The 21,892-nt window shown below is 42.9% G+C and overlaps 1 protein-coding gene across 3 annotated transcripts; it reads right to left on the reverse strand.

The window, feature by feature from the left end:
- Positions 1-526: 526 nt before the first annotated feature.
- On the reverse strand, positions 527-14,963 carry ZSCAN16 (zinc finger and SCAN domain containing 16). 3 transcript variants are annotated; one of them, XR_013332221.1, is made up of 4 exons: positions 14,367-14,963; positions 12,667-12,805; positions 10,091-10,302; positions 5,185-5,272 (listed from the first exon to the last, which is right to left on the reverse strand). XR_013332221.1 is itself a non-coding variant. In XM_077752412.1 (3 exons), exons 1-3 carry the CDS (start codon positions 14,751-14,753, stop codon positions 4,752-4,754), a joined length of 996 nt encoding a protein of 331 aa, XP_077608538.1. In that variant the 5' UTR covers positions 14,754-14,963; the 3' UTR covers positions 527-4,751. The 3 variants fall into 3 exon arrangements, 2 of the variants coding, with proteins under 2 accessions (XP_077608538.1, XP_077608537.1); XM_077752412.1 differs by lacking the exon at positions 10,091-10,302 and having other exon boundaries at positions 527-5,272; positions 14,418-14,963; XM_077752411.1 differs by lacking the exon at positions 10,091-10,302 and having other exon boundaries at positions 527-5,272.
- Positions 14,964-21,892: the final 6,929 nt, after the last annotated feature.

Below are 21,892 nucleotides of genomic sequence, written 5' to 3' on the forward strand. Positions count from 1 at the left end.
TGGGGTCCGTGGAGCCCGCGCCCAGGGTTCCCTGCGCCCGGAGTCCCTGCCGCATTCCCCAGCTTCCGAAGACCTGCTCCCACGACCCCTGGTGCAGCTCCAGCCCCTGCTGCTGCTCCGTCTGTCGTTTTCATTCCAAGCGCCACTTAACTCCTCATGGACCCTCCCCTGCTCACGCGGTCTCAAAATAAACAAACAAACCAAAAAATCAGTGTGCCACAGCGGTACATTCTGGAGCAGCCTACCCTTGTCCCCTGTGGAACATAGCATGTGCTCAATAAATACTTGATTTTTGAACAAATCAGTTAAGAACAGGTAAAAAGTCCTTTGCATCATAGAACTTACTCTCACAGAATTAAAGTGGTTTGGAACCTGGAGAATGGGGAGGGACCCCAAGGGTGAGATCTTGAGGAGGCTGTCCAGTAAGTAGGACTATAACGTGATCCACCTATGTGAAGTCTTCTAGCAGCCACAGTAAAAAAGACAGGTGAAACTAATTTCAGTAATATACTTTATTTAAGCCAGTATATCCAAAATATTAACATCTAATCAATATAAAAAGTAACCAAATATCTTATTCATTTTTTCATTCTAAATCTTTGAAAGCTTTTATGTTCCTACTTATTGCACATATCAATTCAGATAAATTTTCACTGAAAATAACCTATATTGAGATTATGCAAAATTTAAAATGTTAAAAGTAGATTCACATATCCAAACTATACTTTAAATATATCTAAAGGTTTTCCAGTAACTGAAATTATCAGTTTTAAAATGTAATTAAAATTAAAATCGCAGTTCCTTAGCTGCATAGCCACTGGTGGCTACTACAGTGGACAGTGCAGACCTCAATTAGAAAGTCTCTACTCATGGTAGGTCAGCGGGCAAAGGAGAAGGTAGCACCACACACTTGCCAGGCAGACAAGTGTAAAGTCCTAAAAAATGCAATGTGAGCCCTTTATCCAAGTCACACTGGAGGGCAGATTCCTCTGGTCCTCAGCAGTAAGGTATGGCTTTCTAAAGCAATTTAGCATAATTGCTGTTTAGATTTTATGTTTTCCAGGAATCATTTTTGGGGGTGGGAAAAGGGTCTAGCAATGCTGGGGTCACATGTGCTATCTCTAAGTAGAATCTTACTGTGTCTGATAAGGACCAGTCATGGAAATCAGATTATTTTCCTATAGATCAGCTGTTCTCAACTGGGGCATTTGCTCATCCACCTAAATTTTTTTTGCTTGTCACCAAGTAGGGGGTGGTAGTAGTATCCTGTGGGTGGAAGCCAAGGAAAGTCCTACAATCCAGGGGACAGGGCACCACAGGGAACTGTCTGGCTGAAAATGTTAATACAACAAGCCTGGGAAACCTTGCTGTAGAGGATCTGAGTAAGACTGAGAACCTCAGTATATCCAACTCTCTTGTGGGATCAGTAACAGAACAGCTTGTTTTGTTCAAGTTATTCAAACTTTCTAGTTGTGTTTTCACTATTGATGGACTTTTGATTGTAAATAATTTCATGCTTAGGATGAGAACGGAGGCTTGTTCGATAAATAGTACACACTGTGCTCCTAATGCTCCATGTACCTTTGTATGGCTTGTATCCTATGACCCAGGCTCAAAGGTGACCGACGCCAGGATTAGATTACTTGCCACGCTCTTCTCCTTCCTATCACCATCTCTCATTTGATCTTTGTTTTCCCTACACCCTTGTTCCTTTTTACTCTCTTCCTTCCATCCATCTCTGCAATCTTAGTTCTCCCCCTTCGCCGATGCCCATCCATTCCTCCTAGAACCCCTCACCCCCCGCACTTGTCCATTTCCTCCCCTTAAAGCTGCTGGCTCCTCATTCCGAATCCCCAGTTCACTACCACCTCCATCTGTGGCTGAGGGCTGCCTCCACCTCCCTTTAAGTGCCTCGTACGATCACAGCTGTCCTGTCAGTTCACAAAAGCTTCAGACTACAATCCTCACCGCTTTCCAAAAAAATAAAATAAAATCATTCTCTCTTGAAAAAGATGGAAGGAGCAATGCACGTGCTTCTGCCGTAACTGAGAAGCCGGATTCTTCTAGAACAGGTGCTGTGCACAGAGGGTGGCTCTGCAGGGACCTGGTGGTTCTGATTAGTGTCTAGCAGATTACTTCTCTTCAGGTAACTGGCTGGGCTTGAGCACAGCTCTTCTTCCAACTGGTTGCACCCTGACCTTTTTTTTTCTCTCAGACTTCTGCACACTTACTGGGACAATGCCGGCTTCTTCATGGTACCAACAACTCAGACCTCCTTTAACCTCACGCCTCCTCTGCCTTATGCCTGGGTTATGCCAGGGTCCACTGGCCCTTCTTCTCTTGCTGCAGCACGCTGGGCCATTTCTAGGCCCTTATATTTCTGTCCCTCCTGGACTCTTACTGTCCCTCTGGTGTCAGATGGTGGACACTGCTGTGGCAATTTGGAATCAACACCAAGCCTAGAAAAGGGTAGCATGCTGTCAGTGCTCCAAACTAGTCTTCACTCAGCCTTTAGAGGTAACCAACGATTCTTTGCACTACAGGTATTCACAAATATCTGAATAGAATGTTCTAGCATACAAGGATAAAGGAAAATCGGTCGGTCTGTCATGTCTTTACCCTAACCTTGTAGCAGCCAGGATCATCTTTCATACCACTGCAGAAGCCTCTCTAAATTTAATAAAGATCGGAAACTTTCAATAGCTTCTATGCATGATTCTCCGCGAGACAAAAGGTAAAGGGGGAAGAGCTATCATTCAGTAAGCATCTAGCTTTATTTTCAAAATAGGATGTTTCTAAAACTAGAGATTTAATGCTTTAGTTTTCCCTTTATGACCACTTAAAAAAAAATCTGTTTTAAATGCTTTGAAATATTGCCCAGATAATTGTTAGAAAAACAAGGAGTGTGAAGCTTCAGGTTTTAAATTTTTTTATCAATTATGTTCAAAAGACCTAAAAGCCCAGTTTATCTTTGTGGTGCTACAAGGAATGATTTAAGATTCATCTCCCAAATAGTAGCAGAGACACAGTATGACTGTGGTGGTTTAATTAGTCAATCATAATATGAAAGCAAGTATGTGTGATTACTGTCTTCAGGAAGAGGGGCAATCACTGGTTGTTCTGGTGAGGCGATTCCTAGAACCAGTGATTCAGGGCAGTTTGATGGTGTGAATCTGAATGTGCTGGGCCTCTGGCCACAATTTCTGTCATGTTATAAAATTCTCAAACTAGGGATGTAAAGTTGTTACATGAACTGCTAGTATATTTCCAAGCCAAAAAAAGAAAAAAGAAAAAAAAATTTAAGCTTTCGATTTAGATTAGGTTACTGTATTTAATAATCTTCAATTATCCAACTATAATCTAAGTTGGTTAATCAAATATCCAACTATATTTTTCTAAGGCTGAAAAAGTGCTACAAAGTTATTACTAAATTACTTTTTTATGGTGTTTGTATTTTATCTTCTGTTGCTACTGTAGCCTCCTCAGGTGTCTCTTTTACTACCTTCCTAAACTCAGAATCACACGGATGTCAAAGCTGGAAGATACCTTACCAATGATAGATTAGGACAATATCCCTTAGACTTTCTGCAGATAAAAATGGTCTACATCTGTTGTCCAATCCAGTAGCTACTAGCCACTAGCAACAGCCACATGTGGCTGTTGAGTACTTAAAATGTCTCAAAGGAACAGAATTTTCTATTTTACTTGAGTTAATTTAAATTTATACAGCCATGTGTGGATGACTGGCTACTATACTGGACAGCACAGTTCTAGACTGATCTCTCCCCATGTCCCCCAGTTTACAGTGACGGGAGACTCAGAAGAGGAGTGATTTAGCCACATTACAGATCCCTAACACACTGTTCCCCCGCCTTCCCAACAGCTTCTACTCATTACTTAACTGCTCTCCTTTCCACTGGAATGTTCTCCTTAGCCTGCTGTCTTTCCTGATGGTTTCTTCTTTTTCAGCACTGGCAAACAAATTCCATAAAACGATTACATTCCCTACTTTAAAGTAAAAAGGAGATTAATATTTAGGCCACTCTAGCAGTAGTGGTGGAAAACAAATGCTTAGTATTGTTTTAGTTAAGAATTTCAAAAGCAGCTTTTACCTTGACATAATACACCTGGCAAGCATCCGCTGTCCTCTGCACGCTATGGATGGGGAAATGGAAGGCAGAGAAAAATATAAATGTTTAGGGGCACCTGAGAGATTCAGTCGGTTGAGTATCTGATTTTGACTTTGGCTCAGGTCATGATCTCATAGTTCATGAGTTTGAGTCCTGTGTCGGGCTCTGCACTGACGGCGCAGAGCCTGCTTGGGAGTTTCTCTCTCCCCCTCTCTGCTCCTTTCCACTTGTGTGCGTGTGCCTGCTTCAGATCTGTTTCTCTCAAAATAAATACACTTAAAAAAAAAAAGCAAATGTTTGCCTAAAGTCATACACTGAATGGTCAAGGAAAAAGGAGAGCTGAGAAGTAGCACTCAGTGCCTTTCAACCAAGAAACATGGTTATTTTGGGCTGTAGGTGAGCAGTATGTCAACAGACAAGGCTTTCTGAAAGAACTCTTAATTCTTCCCAAGAAACTGAAGTAATTTAGAAATAAAAGGAAATATTCTCAGGTAGATTCTCTGGTGCTGGAGAAATAGTTGATGACTGAAGTGTCGCCTGCATTCAGGCTACTCAGTCTCTACAGCAGATTCTCTGGGAACTAATGAGGCCTGAGGACCTAAGAACGGTCTCTTCACTGTATTAGTAGAGCTGATTTGCTGTATGAATTCTCTGATGCCTGATCAGGGCCGAACTCACACGGAAAGGCCTCCCGCACTCCTCACATTCATAGGGCTTTTCACCTGTGTGGATTCTCTGATGCTGAATGAGACCTGTGCGGCCACTAAAATCTTTCCCACACTCTTCACATTTATAAGGTTTCACTCCAGTGTGTACTCTGTGATGTCCGATGAGATGCGAGCGCTGAATGAAGGCTTTCCCACATTCATCGCACTTGTAGGGCTTCTCTCCAGTGTGAGTTCTCCTGTGTTTGCTGAGGTCTGAGCTGTGGCTGAAACTCTTCCCGCAGTCCTCACATGCATAGCGCCTTCTTTCCCTCTGTGGCCACGCCACTCTGCCCTCGCTTTCAGTAGCATCTCTGGATTCAGGAGGCAGAGGAATGTCTTCGTCAAGTCTGCCATTTACCTCGCCAAGGAACTGTGTATCCTTGGGTGTACCTTCCTCCTGGGACAACACTTCATTCTGAGTTCTGGTTTCATCACCTGTAACAGAGAGAACACAAACGTGTCCCACTCTACGTTTGAGAAGGAACACACAAACGCTCTGAGTGTTATAAAAAAGTCACATACAATGCACAAACTAGAGATCTGGCACCAGCAAATCACACTGACGACATAAATAAGAAATTAAGAGGCCAGCAGGGAAGCCAGTGGCAGGGTTCATTATTTGGGAACAGAATAAGTGATGTGGATCCAAGGGTCACCTGGCAATCCTGTGCACAGGCAGAGCAGTGAGTGCTAAATGACGACTACGGATATGCTGAGGATAATGAAGACGGACAGACCGGGGGTCAGAGAACAGAGATGGGGAGAGAGGTGAAAGTTTGGGAGAAACATGGGAGGGCCTGAAACATAGGTGGTTAAGGGGGAGTAAAACAGGAGAAGACAGTGGGGTTAGGGATCTGAATGGAATGTAGTGAGTAGGAACCGTCAAAGAAGGGAACCGTATGAAGGATAATCAGTTAAAAGCAGGCTGAGANAAATAAAAAACATTAAAAAAAAAATAAAAAAATAAAAATAAAAAAATAAAAGCAGGCTGAGACCATTCAGGGCAGGATAAATAGAAAGGACAGTGGATGGTCTGGTGTATGTCCTCATTATCGTCTCCTCCAGTGCTGGTCCTCAAGCTTGATTTGCATCAGAATCACCTGGTTGGCTTCTTAAACCAGACTACTAGTCTTCCCACTGCCAGAACCTGCGATCTGATAAGGCTGGAGTAGAGCTCCAGACCATTCATTTCTAACAAGTTTCCTGGTGTGCTACATACTACTGATCCAGAGACACTTTGAGAACCATCAGCCTAGGTATTTTTCAAGGTCCATCTCAAATGCTCTCTCCTCCAGGGAGTCTTAAATCTCCCAAATCAGCGCTTTCCCTCTTCCTGATCCCTATGTCCTCAACCCCAAGCTTTGCATAGAATAGCACATAATAGCAAGTACTCGGTAAATATTTGAGTTGCACTGTATTAGAAAATGCCTGTTTTGGTTATCTGGAGGGGGTAGAAAGTGTCACCTCTTTGGTCCCACTGTGACCACCATCTCAAAGAACCTAGGAATCCTAGCTGTGCAGCTGCCATTTCCTTAGTTCTTAGGGGCTCACGTGGCCTGCGGGACGCAGCAGCAAGCACTGCCAGGGCATCTCAGCGCCTGGGCTGGGCTGGAAAACCCTGGCTCACATGGCTCACTGGGTGCCGAGCCACGAAGGTCACTCTGCGCTGTCCTTGCCATGTCCCCCTTGTTCCCAATCTTCCGTTCCTCCTAACAATTTATTTAAATCAGGCAGTAGACTTTCCTCAAATCTGGATATCTGCTCTAAGATGATACTGTTTTGGAATCTAAATGTCAGGTTATCTTTGGCTAGAAATTACAAGGACTAAATTAGAGCCAGAAGATCTAGATTCCAGTCCTGAAACTGTCTGATAATTGTTTAAATTTTAGCAGATGATAACTATTTTGGTTTCCTTCTCACCTCTGTGCCCTCTTTACCTATTGTTTGATCAGATGAGGGAATGTATGATAAAGCATTTGCAAAAGTGTAACGTGTGACAGAAGTATCGCTAGGTTAGTAGGGTAACAATGATCAAGTCATGGAAATCAGAGGTGCCTCCGTCCCATTAAGAGAAGTGTTTCCAAACATAAGCATTAGGCGCAACAGCTTCTGTACCTTCAGCTGTCACCACAGGCTGCTTTCCTGTGGCTTACCGATGAAGATGAGTATTTAAAAAAAAGACAGACCATTTGCCCTAAACGGCCAGTTTACCATGCTCAGGAGGAGTCTCTCTCCCACAGCTTTGGGAGGAATCTAGAGAAAAATCTCATCAGGACTTCAAAAGGTTTTGTTTTTTTTAAATAAAAGGTCAGTTTTTCTTGGTCAGCAACTGAAATTATAACCCTCTCCCTTAGATCTGCAACTGAACAATGTAAAGAATATCGTATGGATGCTGTCAAGTGTGAGCTCTTCTCATCTCAAGGACCTCAGTCTACTTCCTGGTCAGCTGGAGTTTCAGGGTCTTGTTTACTGGTCTCTTCACAGTGCTAGTCCCAGGCTAGCAGGGTTCCCAAGCGACCCCCTTTCAGAATGGACAAAATGAAAACTACTGGGTTCTGACACCTTTTGCCAGGGACGTCCTTCCAATGTTATTGTGGCACGTGTAGTATCTAGAGTCCCTGTCAGTTACAATTCAAGATTCGTCCAGCCCTGCTGGTCTGACAGGAGATGTCCACAAGGTCATTTGATCACCACATGTACAGCTTACTTGACAGTCTAGGGAGAAAGAACGAGGTTAAATGCTGAGTGAAACTGAACAGGCTGTCATTTATTGCTAATGGAGAGTCAGTGCTATGGGTTAATAGCATGTCCAATGCTTCAAAATGAAATACTTTTAAAATGTGTTACAGGGCCGTCTGGGTGGCTCAGTTCATTGAGCGCCTGACTTCGGCTCAGGTCATGGTCTCGTGGTTTGTGAGTCTGAGCCCCGCATCGGACTCTATGCTGACAGTTCAGAGCCTGGAGCCTGCTTCTGATTCTGTGTTTCCCTCCCTCTCTGCCCTTCCCATGATCATGTTCTGTTTCTCTCTGTCTCTCAATGATAAATAAATGTTAAAAAATAAATTAAAAAAATAATAAGACGTATTACAAAAAGGGGCATCTGGGGGGGCCCTGGGTGGCATGGGTTGAGCATCTGACTTCGGCTCAGGTTCGTGGGTTCGAGCCCCGCATCAGGCTCTGTGCTGACAGCCAGCTCAGAGCCTGGAGCCTGCTTCGGATTCTGTGTCTCCCTCTCTGTGTGCCTGTCCTCCGCTTGCACTATTTCTCTCAACAAATAAAAAAAAATTTAAAAATTTAAAAATTAAAAAATGAAAGAAAAAAAGTGTTTCACAAGAAATTATTTTTAAAAGATGGTGGCTTTGGGGTACATTATTGTGATGACTTTTAACAACTGTTCGGGACCAGCAGCCAGGAGCCCCAGGCTCTGATTGTAATCTCAGCTCTGCCGCTAACTCTGGAAACTCAGACAAGTCACAACCTCTGTGAGTGTATTTCTTCAACTGTAAAATGAAGATTTCGACCAGACATCACATGCTTTTAATAAAGTTGAGAGACAGGTCTTAAAATGTGTTATGATTTCTGCAGGGTCTTTTTTTTATTGTTTTAGTGGGTTTTGTTTGTTTTTTGCTTGTCAGTTTTGGGGAGTGTGGTGGTGGGGACACAGATAAAAATTGTGTACGGCTCTTGGTGCTGTACTTTAGGAGAAAAGTCCTACTTATACTGTTCAGTGCAGACAAAAGGGATTCTGTAAGAAATCTCAGGCCTCATAGGATAGCTAGATTTCTTTTTTTTTTTTTATTTTTTTTAATGTTTTATTTATTTCCAGGAGAGAGAGACAGACAGCGTGAGCAGGGGAGGATCAGAGAGAGAGGGAGTCACAGACTGAAACAGGCTCCAGGCTCTGAGCTGGCAGTCAGCACAGAGCCCGACGCGGGGCCTGAACCCACGAACCGCGAGACCATGACCCAAGCGAAAGTCGGACGCCCAACCGACTAAGCCACCCAGGCGCCCCAGGATAGCTAGATTTCATTAAGTACTTTGTCAGTAGATTAGATTAAGGGAAGACAGTTTATATTTTCCCTTGACAAGTTATTTTGATAGCAGCACGTATGTAAGCCTCTACAATTTTACTTATAGGAACTGTGTATTTTTCTGAATTTACAACATGAAGTAGAGTGAAAGTACTCCAGATATATCATCAAAAAAACAAGGAAGGACCATCTAGAACTTAAAGTTTTGCAGACTATCCATTAGTCATAAGCAATAATTCCGTGTTCTACACTGAGAATTTAGCATGTTGAAATATTCCTATGAGCTATTTGTTAAATTTTAAAGATTTTTAAAAATGTTTTTTAATTTATTTTGAGAAAGAGAGGTAGAGGTAGAAGAGAGCGGGGGAGGGGCAGAGAGAGGAGAGAGAGAGAATCCCAGGAAGGCTCCTTGCTGTCAGTGCAGAGCCCAACAAGGGGCTTGATCTCACAAACCATTAAGATCATGACCACAGTCAAAATCAAGAGGTGGACACTTAACCAACTGAGCCACCCAGGAGTCCTTGTGACCTATTTTATGACTGACTACATGTCCTGTCTCCTCCCAAAGGTTGGGAGAGAAATTTCTTAGAGTATGCCTCCTCACAGAAAAAAGGGGAAGACTCCACTAGTTAAGCTTACTAAAACAGCCTGCATCTTTTAGCTTCTGCCTTCTGCAACTCTTCTTGACTATCATTAACTATTAAATGCCATGAACTAGTGAGTGGACTCTTATAAGTTCTTTTTTATTCTTTTTACTGTTTATTATTTATTTTTGAGAGACAGTTCAAGTTGGGGAGGGGCAGAGAGAGACAGAGACACAGAATCTGAAGCAGGCTCTGTGCTGACAGCAGTGAGCCTGATGTGGGGCTCAAACTCACCAACCATGAGATCATGACCTGAGCTGAAGCTGGATGCTTAACTGACTGAGCCACCAAGGCACACCAATTCTTCCCCCTACCCCTAATTTACTTACTTATTTAGGGGGAGAGAGAGAGGGAATCCCAAGCAGGCTCCATTGTCAGTACAGAGCCTGATGCGGGTCTTGATCCCACAAACTGTAAGAGCATAGCCTGAACTGAAATCCAGAGTCAGGAGCTTAACCCACTGAGCCACCCAGGTGCCCTGACTCTTATCAGTTCTTGTCCTGTGTCTCGTTAGCACTGGCTACAGCTGGCTGAAGCTCCTGTTGTCCAGGGACACCACCCTCTTCTGTGTCTCTTACCTTTCTGACAGTCCCTGCTCTGTCTCCTTCACAGAATCCTCTTCCTCCACCCAAACTTCACACGGTGGCATGCCTCAAAAATTTGCACGTGCCTCTCCTCTTCACTTGATACATTCGTCTTGGTCAATTTCTATCATCTTCTATCATCTTCTATCATCTACCCAGGGACGATTCCCCAATCTCTTATCTGCTCCCACATCTTCCTCCTATATCTAGAATCATATTTTAAATCGTACTGATTACTGGATTGTATTTGGATGTTTCGGAGACACAGCAAATTTGCATGTATAAAAACTGAATCCGCTCCTAAGTCTTCACACATAGATAACATTCCACCTTCTGATTTTTCTCTCACTTACTGACACCATTATCTGCCAGTTGCCCAAGTTGTAAACTTGGCTTTTATTAAAACAGCCCTCCACCAGTCAGATATGTTCATTAATCAATGAATAATATGGATCTCTTGAATTTTCTCCTTCCTCTCTCCAGCCTTAGTCTACCATGCTTTATATCTGAAAGTGGTCTTCCTTCACCCTGCCCTGTGTTGATTTCTTTTCTCCTTACTACAGTTGTGTGCTCACTCACTTACAGACTTTGGAAAACAGAGAAGAGTAAGTCACCTGTGATTTCATTAGCTTCAAATAATTTTTGTCTACATCTGGAGATATCCTCCCAATGTTTCTCTTTGTAACTTTAAAAAAGTAGAATCACTGATAGTGATTTTTAAAAACACAAATCTGTATCACCTACTTCTCTATTTCATGTAAGTAACAGAACTCCGTCTGATAGGATGAAGTTCTGTTTCTCAGCATGGTATCCAGGAACCTTCACCACTGGCTTTGGATTTTCCCCTTCTACAAAGTTCGCTTCATCAAAAAAAACACCTCAGAACCTCAGAGCAACTGCTGTTCTTAGATTGCTGCTTGCATGCTGCCCCCCACTCTCCCTGCACTTTTCTCTCTGCCTGGAATGTTCCCGCTCCCACTCATCTGACCATCTCGGCTTAAGTAAACCCACTCTGAACTCCTATTGGCCAGCCACAGGGACAGCTGTCCTGTTTGGGGCAAGTTATAGCGTAACTGCTCCTTTCTGTTTCTTGAAAAGGAGTCTCACCCTTGTATTCCCTACATCTAGTATGGTGCCTGCCACTTCGTGCCTGCTCAACGATGCTAATAAAAGAAGAATGAACAGAAGGAGTCTCAGACTCACCTCTAAAGCTAACCAATAACCTACACTACACTGGAAAGCACTAAAAGACTCCTTTAAGTTACACATAATTGAATACCATCTTTCTAGTTATCAGCTAGAAATATCTTCACTTAAAATCATTTTTCAGATTAGACAAATCACCTGGCAGGGAGCCTATAGAATGAAAGAACCATACTGGTAAAATTTATAGCAGTGAGAATGAATCCATAATAGGCCAGAGCATAAATACTACCCAGGGGGGGAAATGTGTCTTAAGGAAGGACAGGGAGCAGTGGAAAAAAAAACAAAAACAAAAACAAACAAAAACCAGTGTTCGGGGAAAACTGGGATTTAAAGTTTTACTTTTGGGTGCCAAGGAGGCTTAGTTGGTTGAGCAACCAACTCTTGATTTCAGCTCAGGTCATGATCTCACGGTTCCTGACTTTGAGCCCCACATTAGGCTCTGTGCTGACAGTGCAGGTCCTGCTTAGGACTCTGTCTCCCTCTCTCTCTGCCCCTCCCCCACTTGCCCACGCTCCCTCTCTCAAAATAAATAAACTTTTAAAAAAGTAGCTAAGGATAATCGAGGCTATAGGGGTGGGGTCCTCATCCTGTAGGATGGGCATCCTCACCTAAGAGGAAGAGATGCCAAGAGTACGCATGCACACAGAAAAGGCCATGTGAAGACACAGCAAGTCTGTGAGTCAAGGAGAGAGGTCTCACCAGAAACCAAGCCCGGTGACATCTTGATCTTGGACTTTCCAGCCTCCAGAATGGTGAGAAAATAAATTTCTGTGTGTAAGGCACACAGAAATTGTGGTATTCTGTTTCAGGAGCCCAACTAGACTAATACAGAGTGTCATACAAATTCTCCTGCTCAAATGTAAATTTAAGAGAATTCAGAACTAGAATCATAACGACCAACAGAAACTTAAAAATAATTATCATTATCATTTTAAATATTTTAAGAGAGAGCGAGCATGAGCAGGGGAGAGGAGCAGAGAGAGAGAATCCTAAACAGGCTCTGCACCCTGGGCAGTACTTGATCCCATGACCATGAGATCATGACCTAAGCTAAAATCAGAAGTTGGATGCTTAACCGACCAAGCCACCCAGGTGCCCCAGCAATGTAAGGTATTATTGACTTGAATGAGTATTTAAATTCCATCCCCCATCCACTGGGCCAAATAACAGCTCTTAAGTGTAATGAAAAATCAAAACATAATTCTTTCCATGATGAGGCAACAGTAGGAAGAGAGATAACATTTTCTAGAATGAGGTGGAGGATAAGCAGGAAAACTTGAGAAGGAGAAGATCAAAGTGAGAAAGTTCCTGTCTACCACAAGGAACCACACCTTCCCGCACACATATAAAGTCTTGCTCCTTACCATTCCTCTGGGGATCCCCAGAGTCCTGCTCCTTGTGGATCTTCTCGGGATGGAGCTGGGCAGTCAGTGACTCATGGGGACTCCCCAAGGGAGGCAGCTTGTCCAAGAGTGTGTCCTGTCTTTCTGAACTGGCTGGGACCTGGAAACAATGAAATCTGATCAGGCTGGCAAAAGGCAGATTTTGTGGAAGAACTAAAAGACCTTTAGAGAAAAGATCAAAAGAAGCATTTGCCAGGGACAGGAACACAAAAGGGAAAAATTCTCATTAAACTGCAAATGGCAACAATGACTAAAAAAGAAGAGGTGGAAACTAATCTCTATACTTCAGGCCACTGGAAAATGAATTTCTCACAAGGATCCACATAAGCGCAGGATCAGAATGTTGGCTGTGGAAAGAACCTTAAAAATTATCTAGCCCAACTTCCACTTCTTCTATAACTCCACTGTCCAATATGATAGCCACAAGCACAATGTGCTTACTGAGCACTTGAAATGTGGTTAGCAGGAACTGAGATATACAGTGTGTAAAATATACACTGAATTTTCAAAATAATACAAAAAAGAATGTAAAATACCTTATTTTTTGTAATGACTACACGATTACTTTGGGTTAAATATATGTGTATATTTAAGAATTTTTTATGGGGTGCCTGGGTGGCTCAGTTAGTTAAGCATCCAACTTCAGCTCAGGTCATGATCTCGCGGTTCATGGGTTCAAGCCCCGCATCAGGCTCTGTGCTGGGAGCTCAGAGCCTGGAACCTGTTTCAGATTTTGTGCCTCCCTCTCTCTGTCTCTCTGCCCCTCCCCTGCTCATGCTCTGTTTCTGTCTCAAAAATAAATATTAGTATTTATATTTTANAAGTATGAGCAGGGGAGAGGTTGAGAGAGGGAGACAGAATCTGAAGCAGGTTCCAGGATCTGCACTGTCACCACAGAGGCAGAGGAGGAGCTCACAAACCGAGATATCATGACCTGAGCTGAAGCCAGATGCTTAACCAACTGAGCCGCCCAAAGTGCCCAGCTTTGGGTTCAATATACTTAATTTAACTTGTTTCTATTTTTTAAAATGTGGCTACTAGAAAACTTTTAACTACATATGTAGCTCACATTACAATTCAATTGGGGGGCACCTGGGTGGCTCAGTCATTTGAGTGTCGGACTTCAGCTCAGGTCATGATCTCATGGTTCCTGGGTTAGAGCCCTACAACGGGCCCTGTGCTGACAGCTCAGAGCCTGGAGCGGCTTCGGATTCTGTGTCTCCCTCTCTCTCTGCCCCTCCCCACTCACGCACTCTCTCTCTCAAAAATAAATGTAGAAAAAAATTTTAAGAAAATTCTATTGGAGAGTGCTGTTCTGTAACACCCTTGTTATCTACTTAAACCCACCTTGACTATTTTCCTATGAAAAGGGAGAGGTTTTTTGTTTGTTTGTTTGTTTGTATTACCAGGTAGCCCATTCGTTGGAGACTTCTTTACCTCTGATACCTATTTGCCTTCCAACCTGACTCGGAATCCGTCCCCTGTGTCTTTACTGAATACACCTGAGTTATTCGACACCGGCAGCCAGGTGCCTCCCTGAGCCTTGTTCCTCTCTAGGATGACTACGAAATACCTTCAGGGGTCCTTTCACATGCCTTTTCGGCTTTGGCTCGGTCCATACACCCTCATCTCTCACAGCCAGAGCACTGCCCCCTTCCCACCTGCTTGCGCGGCTCATCCAGCTCTCTCTCCAGGGCCTCCAGCACGCTCACCGCCTCCTCCCCGGTGTTCGGGTGGTGCGCCTGCACCCAGCGCTGCAGGTCCCTGGGAAGAATGGTCAGGAACTGCTCCAGCACCAGAAGGTCTAAAATCTGCTCCTTGGTGTGGCACTCCGGCCTCAGCCACCGGCGGCACAGCTCCCGCAGCCGGGCGAGAGCCTCCCTGGGCCCGGGGGCGTCCCGGTAGCAGAGCCTCCGGAAGTGCTGCCGGAAGACTTCCCTCCTGCGGGGACTGTAGTTTTGCGGGCCGCAGTCTCGTCCCCGGCAACGGTCTTCCGCCTTCGCTACGCCAAGCCCTCTTTGTTCCTCGGGCTCCAGGGCTGCGGCCATTCTGGGCTGTGCGGGAGGAGAACCGTCTCTGGCGCGGAATCCAGGCCGGTCTCTTGAGAAAGCTGCAGGCGGAGAAGCGACGGACGGTGCGGCGAGCGCCAACCCCGCCACCCCAGGCTGCCCGCGTCCTCGGAGGCTGCGGAGAAGCTCGCCGACCAGGGCTGGCCTCCCGTCGGGGCTCTGGGGCGGCGCACGGCGCTCACGCAGACCGGGGCCNTGCTTTTTAGACTTTTTCCCTTTCAAGAATTTTTAGGTTCACTTATTAAATACGTGGTATGAAAAAATAGTGCATTCACATAGTTCAGTATTTAAAACGAGTAAGTGTTCTCCAGCATCTACTTCGACAGTGTTTTTCGGGACACGCGCACGGGTGCGTAGACACATCGGGCAGATGCGTGTTCCTCGCCTGTCTCCTCCTACCAACTAATACTGGAGACTGTGCATAAAGGGCTTCCTGCAGGCTCCGGCTTGCTTCCCCACCCCCTATTTAAACAACTGCATTGTACTCAATTATTCGCGTGTGCCGTTGTTTATTAAAAATTACCCCATTGATAGTCATGTAGGTTGTTTCCAATCTTTTACAAACGCTGCAGCAATAAGTTACTGTAAACCTACTTCTGCCTCATGTGTAAGGGTATTTCCATAGTATATATTCCTAGAAGTAGAATTACTGGAGTATCGAGGAGGGATATGTGTACTTTGGTTACTGCCAAATTACCAGTCATAGAAGCTATTAGAGATGTTCTGATTTATCTATATGTGTTAACACAGTCTTGTAAAATATTTTGATGTTTGGTAATCTGTTGGGTCAGAAATGCATGGATTCCCCCCCTCTCTTTCCTTTTCTTATACAAACACTGATTATTTATCTACCATGCCAGTCACTGTTCTGGAAGCTGTAACTATAAATGCCCTTGCCTTCATGGATTTTATAATTTAGTGTGTGTGCTTGTACATACAAGCTAGGGAGGCAGGCAATTAAAAAAATGAGAAAAATGTATAGTGTATTAGATGGGGGATGTTAGTGCCAAGGAGAAAATAAATGAAATCTGAAGTTTGGAGGGAGAAACAAGTAACGCAATTTAAGTAGGGTGCTCACGGACGACCTCACTAATACATTGACATTTAAGCAAAGATTGAGGGAGATGAATGTGTCATCAGGGGTAAAGCTGTCTCAGGGAGAGAACAGCAAATGCACAGGCTGGAGTGGTGTGTTTGAAATATTCTAGGTACAGGGAGGAGGCGTGTGTGTCCAGAGCTAAGGGAAGAAAATGGTGTTGGGGGTAGAGCGAGGGAGAGATATGAGGGTCTTGGGTGAGTTCAAGGATCTTGTTTTTTACTCTTGGGAAGCCATTGAGCAGAGAAGTAACAAGTTCAGATACAGGTACTGAAAAGACTATCGTGTTAAAAATAAACTTGTAAGTGAAGGAGATTGGACAAAGGCAGAAGCAGGGAGGGAGGTTCAAAAGCTATAGCTACCTTGGAGTGGGGAGGGTTCTGAGCATGATATAAAACGCTAAAGACATAACTGAAAACTCATAAAGGAAAAGATGAATGGAACTGGTGATGTTAAAATATGAAATTTCAAACGAAGAAAATAACTGAGCTCAGAGTAACACATGCCACCCATCAAAAAGACACAAGATTGATTTTCCTAAAACACACAGACTTCTTACCAAAAAAATAAGAAAAATATCAACAAACCAATAGAAAAATTGGCAAACTTAAATAGACATTTATAGTACACAAATATTAATAGACAATAATATGAAAAGGTTCTCAAGTTCACAAAGAATTTAAATTAAAATAATAACAAACCTTTTTTAAATTGTTCAAATTACTAAAAACAGAAAGATTGGTCATATTCAGTATTGGAAAGTATGTGAAAATACAGGCATTCTTACTTTGTATTACAATTTTTGGAAAGCAAGACTTTTTAAAATTACTATGTCCATATCCCCTGATCCAGCAACTGAGTTTCTTAGAATTATTCATGTAGAAATATTTACACAGATGTTCAAACATAAATAAACATTGTTTATTTGAAGTGGGAAACCCAAATGTCCACATTTGGGAATTTAAATTTTTATATGCCAATCTTTTTAAATGCTAAAAACTAAAAGATACCAAAGGCAAATTGAGTAAAAAAAGTAAGTTACGAAACAGTATAGAGTACTGTTTTTACAGAATAATTGTTCTCTAAGCGATTATCACTTCAGATAAACTTACAGGGAACTTGATTTTATACATTACATATTTCAGTAAAATGTAACTTTTTAAAAAAATTTAACTTATTTTTAATTAAAAATTTTAAATGTTTATTTACTTTTAAGAGAATGAGAGACAGAGCGTGAGCAGGGGAGGGGCTGAGAGGGAGACACAGAATTCAAAGCGGACTCCAGGCTCTGTGTTGACGTGCTGAACTATCAGCACAGAGCCTGATGTGGGGCTTGAACTCACAAACTAGGAGATCATAACCTGAGCTGAAGTCAGACGCTTAACTGCTTAACGGACTAAGTCAGGCAGGTGCCTCAAAATGTAACTATTTAAAAAGAGATTTTATTTTTAAGTAATCTGTACACCTAACATTGTGGTAGGAACCCTTTCCTAAAGAGAGAGAAAAAGAGAAGACTTCAAGGTCACCTAGATATGCACCCAGGTGCCTACATCCCCCATGGCCTTGTAAAGGGAGACAACTTAATCACACTGCATGTTTATGTGTGTTACCATATATGGGAGACAAAGAAATAGAAAATGCATTAAAAAAAAAAACTATGCCATGTGATGTGGGCCTCTCGGTTCTTTGGGTACGAACCCAACTGAGCGGTGCCGGCACAAATAAAGTTACTTCCTGGAAAGAAAAGCCTTGGTGTCACGACTCTCTGTGCGAGAATCCTGCAACAACATGGGGCTTGAACTCATGACCCTGAGATCAAGAGTTGTAGATCTACCAACAAAGCCAGCCAGGCACCCCTGTAAAATGTAACTTTCTACACAAATTTACTTCTGATGGTGTAACCAGGAAAGAATTATTTTAAAACCTCATTTGTGCTTCACAACCTACAAACAATTTTCCTGTTTGGGAAATGTCACCGATATCCCTTTTCTCTATGGAATTCTTTGCCTGGCAGTTCATCCAGTAAAACGCTATATAATTCCTTTAAGATGAAGATCAGAGCCAATATCACTGTGCTTCGAAGGGCAGATACAACTGATTAAATAAACCCAGGTGGGACATTTAGGAAATGCAGAAATGAGCATTTTCAAACTGCAGACGAATTTCGACTATTCCCTGCTGCCCCCTTCAGTGAGTTTTTCCCTCATCTAATGTCTCATATCAAATTCACTCACCAGGTTCTAAACACGAACTCTGCTCGAGGTCCTGAACTTCTTCTTTGTTTTTTTGTTTTTTAAATAAATGTCTTTCTTTTCTTGTTTTCTTCCTTCCTTTTTCTTTCTTTCTCTTTGCCCGAGAGAAAATCCCAAGCAGGCTCTGCACCATAAAACAAAGTCTGACATGAGGCTTGAACTCACTAACCGAACAATCATGACCTGAGCCGAAACGAAGAGTCAGAAGCTTAAGTAACTGAGCCACCCAGGAGCCCCAGGTCCTGAACTTCAATGATCCCAAATATTCTTCAGGAATGTGTTGGGCGGGCTGAGAGGTGGGGCAGAGACGCCACAGAATGGCAGACCTTCTTAGGATGGCTGACCTTCCCGCCACTACATCAGTGGCTGTTACTACATCGGCGGGAAACAGAAATTTAAACCTTCCAACCCTGGACTTTCCAGTCACGAGACTACCCCTGTTATCTGAATCCCCACTAACGGGCTATAAAACCCCACCACCACCCAACCAGGCCGCGACTTCCCCGACTCCCCTCTCTCTGGAGTCGCGGAACCTCGCCCGGGGACACAGGTAATAAAACTGTCCCCGTAAATTCTCTCGCCTTGGCCGAGGGTGCTGGCAATAAAACTCCTTCTGCAGAACCTTTTGCCTTGGGGTCTTTTTTCACTCAAAAACCTTACAGTATGTATGCCCCAGCTTCAGACAGCCATCAACTTCAATCACCAGAGCCTTGGGGAGCACCTACCTGGCTGTGGTAATGTGAGTGGTTGAATACTAGCCAAAACAAGGCTTTGTCACAGGGCATGGTAAAACCCTGCTCTGGTCCTTGGCTTACTTATGTCCTTCCTCTACCTGCACAGAACTTCTCTGCCCTCACTATTGACACATAAGCAGACAGTCCAGTGTATGACAACAGGGCCCTCTTCTCTACTTCTTTGTTCCAAAGCTTACCCCCCCCCAAAAAAAACCCCACAAAAACACTATTGGATTTTGTTTTTTTTAATATTTTATTATTTTATTAAACATTTTTATCTATTTTTGAGAGAGACAGCAGGAGAGAAAAGTGAGCAGAGAGGGGCAGAGACAGAGGGTCTAAAGCTGGCTCAGAGCTGACAGGAGAGAGCCCAATGCGGGGCTCAAACCCATGAACAGTGAGATCATGACCTGAGCCAAAGTCAGTTGCTTAATGACTGAGCCACCCAGGCGCCCCCTGGTATACTATTTCAAAACAACAGTATTTGATGGATATATATTCTCACTTGCTTTAATTATTTAAAAAGGGAGAAAATAAATGAACAAAATGATGTGGTAAGATTTCTTGAGACATCTTCTGCTTAAAAAGGTGGTTTTATTACAGTACAGGAACCAGACCTGTGGGCAGCAAGAGCCACCTGGGATTGTGAAGACCAATTGATTATCTACTTGGGAGTTAGGGGAGGTAAAGACAAAGTTTCCAAAGGGATTTTCATGTGTTAAAGACTCAAAGGATCCTGCAGGCCTGGCTATGGTCAAGTTAAAGTTGTTTTTCTCTCGAGTGAGGCATTAACATTAAGACAGTAGGGAGTTCCTGGAGAAATGTTATACTCTTCCTGACTCAAGTATTTGTTAATGGCTGCAGCTTATAAGGAAATTAAATTTTATCTACAATTCCTTTTGCCTTCATTCCCCACATCACTAAGCATTCAAGGAATTAGAAAAAGAAACACCCAAGGAAAAGGTTAGAAAAGAAATAAAAAGCAGAATTAATTAGAAAATAGAAAAAGTGGCATTAATAGGTCCAAGAATGAACTATTTATAAGCAAGCCCATTAAAAACAACAAACCTATGGTAAATCCAATTGAGAAAAAATTAAAAACTGTAAATGACAAATAGCAGATGAAGAATATATGCTATCAAATTTTTAAAAAATCTCAATGATGGGGATTTTCTGGGAAAGAACCTTTAGTTCCAAAATTTATTCAAGAAGTAGAAAAATTGGGGCACCCAGGTGGCTGCCAGTTAAGCATCCCACTCTTGATTTTGGCTCAGGTCATGATTTCACAGTTTGAGTTCAAGCCCAAATCAGGCTCTGTGCTGACAGTGTAGAGCCTGCTTGGGATTCTCTCTCTGTCTCTGTCTGTCTCTCTCCTCCCCACCCCCCTCATTGGAACAGGCTCGCTCTTTCTCAAAATAAATAAAATTTAAAAATCAGTAGAAAAATCTAGGTGCACCTGGCTGGTTCAGTCAGTGGAGCATAAGACTCGATCTCAGGGATGCAGTTTCTAGCCCCACGGTGAGTGCAGAGATTACTTAAAAAAAAAAAAAAAAAAAAAAAAGGTGGAAAATCCAGAATAAACCAATCCTAAAAGAAATAATTGAAAAAGGCATCAAAGAATCATTCCAGAAAGGCTCAATGCTGTAGTATTTTAATTTCTAAAAAGTACTTACCAGATGTGTATGATGAATTCTTTTTTTTTTTTTTGTATGATGAATTCTAACATTTCCATTTGGAATATACAGAGAAGTAGAAAGAAAAGGTGAGAATCACTCTGTTTTCATGACCTAAACACACTGTTGATATTTTATTATTTCCAATTTTTAGTATCTTAAGACTGTTTTACAGTTATCATATTCTAAAAATACTTGTATAGGCTGTTTAACATTTAAACATAATAAAAATTTTTCATTTTATTATAAGCCTTTCTTAAGAATAAATTATATCTGCACACTGTTTAAGATAATAAATCATATCTTACAGAACAGTTGGGAGGTTGACATGAGATACAAGATGCTGGGCACAACTGGTGTTCCAACAAATAGCAGCCACGATTGTCAGTTTGCAAAAGACTTTTCCTTTTACCTTATCATTTATTTAGTACAACATGGGTACTGCTAGTTCACAACACACTTTTCCTCTTTAGGAGGAATGGGCAGATCACATGCCTTCCAGAGAAGCCAAGAATGTGTTCCTTCTCCTGGGGAGAATCCTTCTGCTTGGCTGGTTTTGCTACAAAGCCCTGGAACACGGCTTTTCCATAGGATACAGGTGTCCTGTGTCCCACCACCTAGAGGCCCACACAAGGCCAGGGGCGCAGTACAAACAGCAGTGAGCTAGGATTGGGTGCGAGTCCTTCATATCGGGGATTTGGCCTCCATGGCATAGAAATGAAGGGTGGATTAATACTCCAGCCTCTAGGTCTTTCATGAATGTTTTCACTGCCTTTACTTCCACTTCCTGTTTGCAGTTGGTTTTTCTGGCGTCTCTGACCTTTCTTCCTTCCTGTTCATCCTCAACGCTCCCTATTCATAGCCTTTTCTTCTCACCTCTCCCCACTCTCCCATTTGGGCCTCATCCCGCGGCCTTCCCACAGCCGCTCCCATCACTAAATGCTTCAAATCTCAAGCTTCTCTTCCCCAGCTGCACCTCTGCTTTGGGCCCTGAGCTTGTTCACTCTTACATTAGTGACAACTCCCATCATGCATGCTGTGCTTCCATCTCATCTGAAGAACTAGTCTCCACGGGTCTGGCTAGCAGCCGTTACAGTTGACTTTCAATAATTCCCTGTACATTCAATCTAAGGAAAATTTTAAAGGGACTTTCCTCTACCTTCAGGTGCTCAGGCATACATTTTGAAATTTATTTATTTATTTTAAGTAGGCTTCATGCCCAGTGCAGTGCATAAGAAGGGGCTTGAACTCACTACCCTGAGATCAAGACCTGAGCAGAGATCAAGAGTCAGATGCCTAACTGACTAAGCCACCCAGGTGCTCCTTAAATTTTTTATTGTAAATCTTCAAACTTTTGTTAGCA

Source organism: Crocuta crocuta, unplaced genomic scaffold, assembly GCF_008692635.1.
Source record: "Crocuta crocuta isolate KB4526 unplaced genomic scaffold, BGI_CrCroc_1.0 scaffold336, whole genome shotgun sequence".
NCBI lineage: Eukaryota > Metazoa > Chordata > Mammalia > Carnivora > Hyaenidae > Crocuta > Crocuta crocuta.

What these genes read in the sequence shown, in the direction of transcription:
- ZSCAN16 (XM_077752411.1), bottom strand. Translation starts at nt 14,753, where the DNA reads ATGGCCGCAGCCCTGGAGCCCGAGGAACAAAGAGGGCTTGGCGTAGCG. An exon ending in TGGATGAGCCGCGCAAGCAG is followed by an intron (nt 12,806 to 14,366) that starts GTGGGAAGGGGG and finishes CATTGTTTCCAG; the next exon opens with GTCCCAGCCAGTTCAGAAAG. An exon ending in TGGGGATCCCCAGAGGAATG is followed by an intron (nt 5,273 to 12,666) that starts GTAAGGAGCAAG and finishes TCTCTGTTACAG; the next exon opens with GTGATGAAACCAGAACTCAG.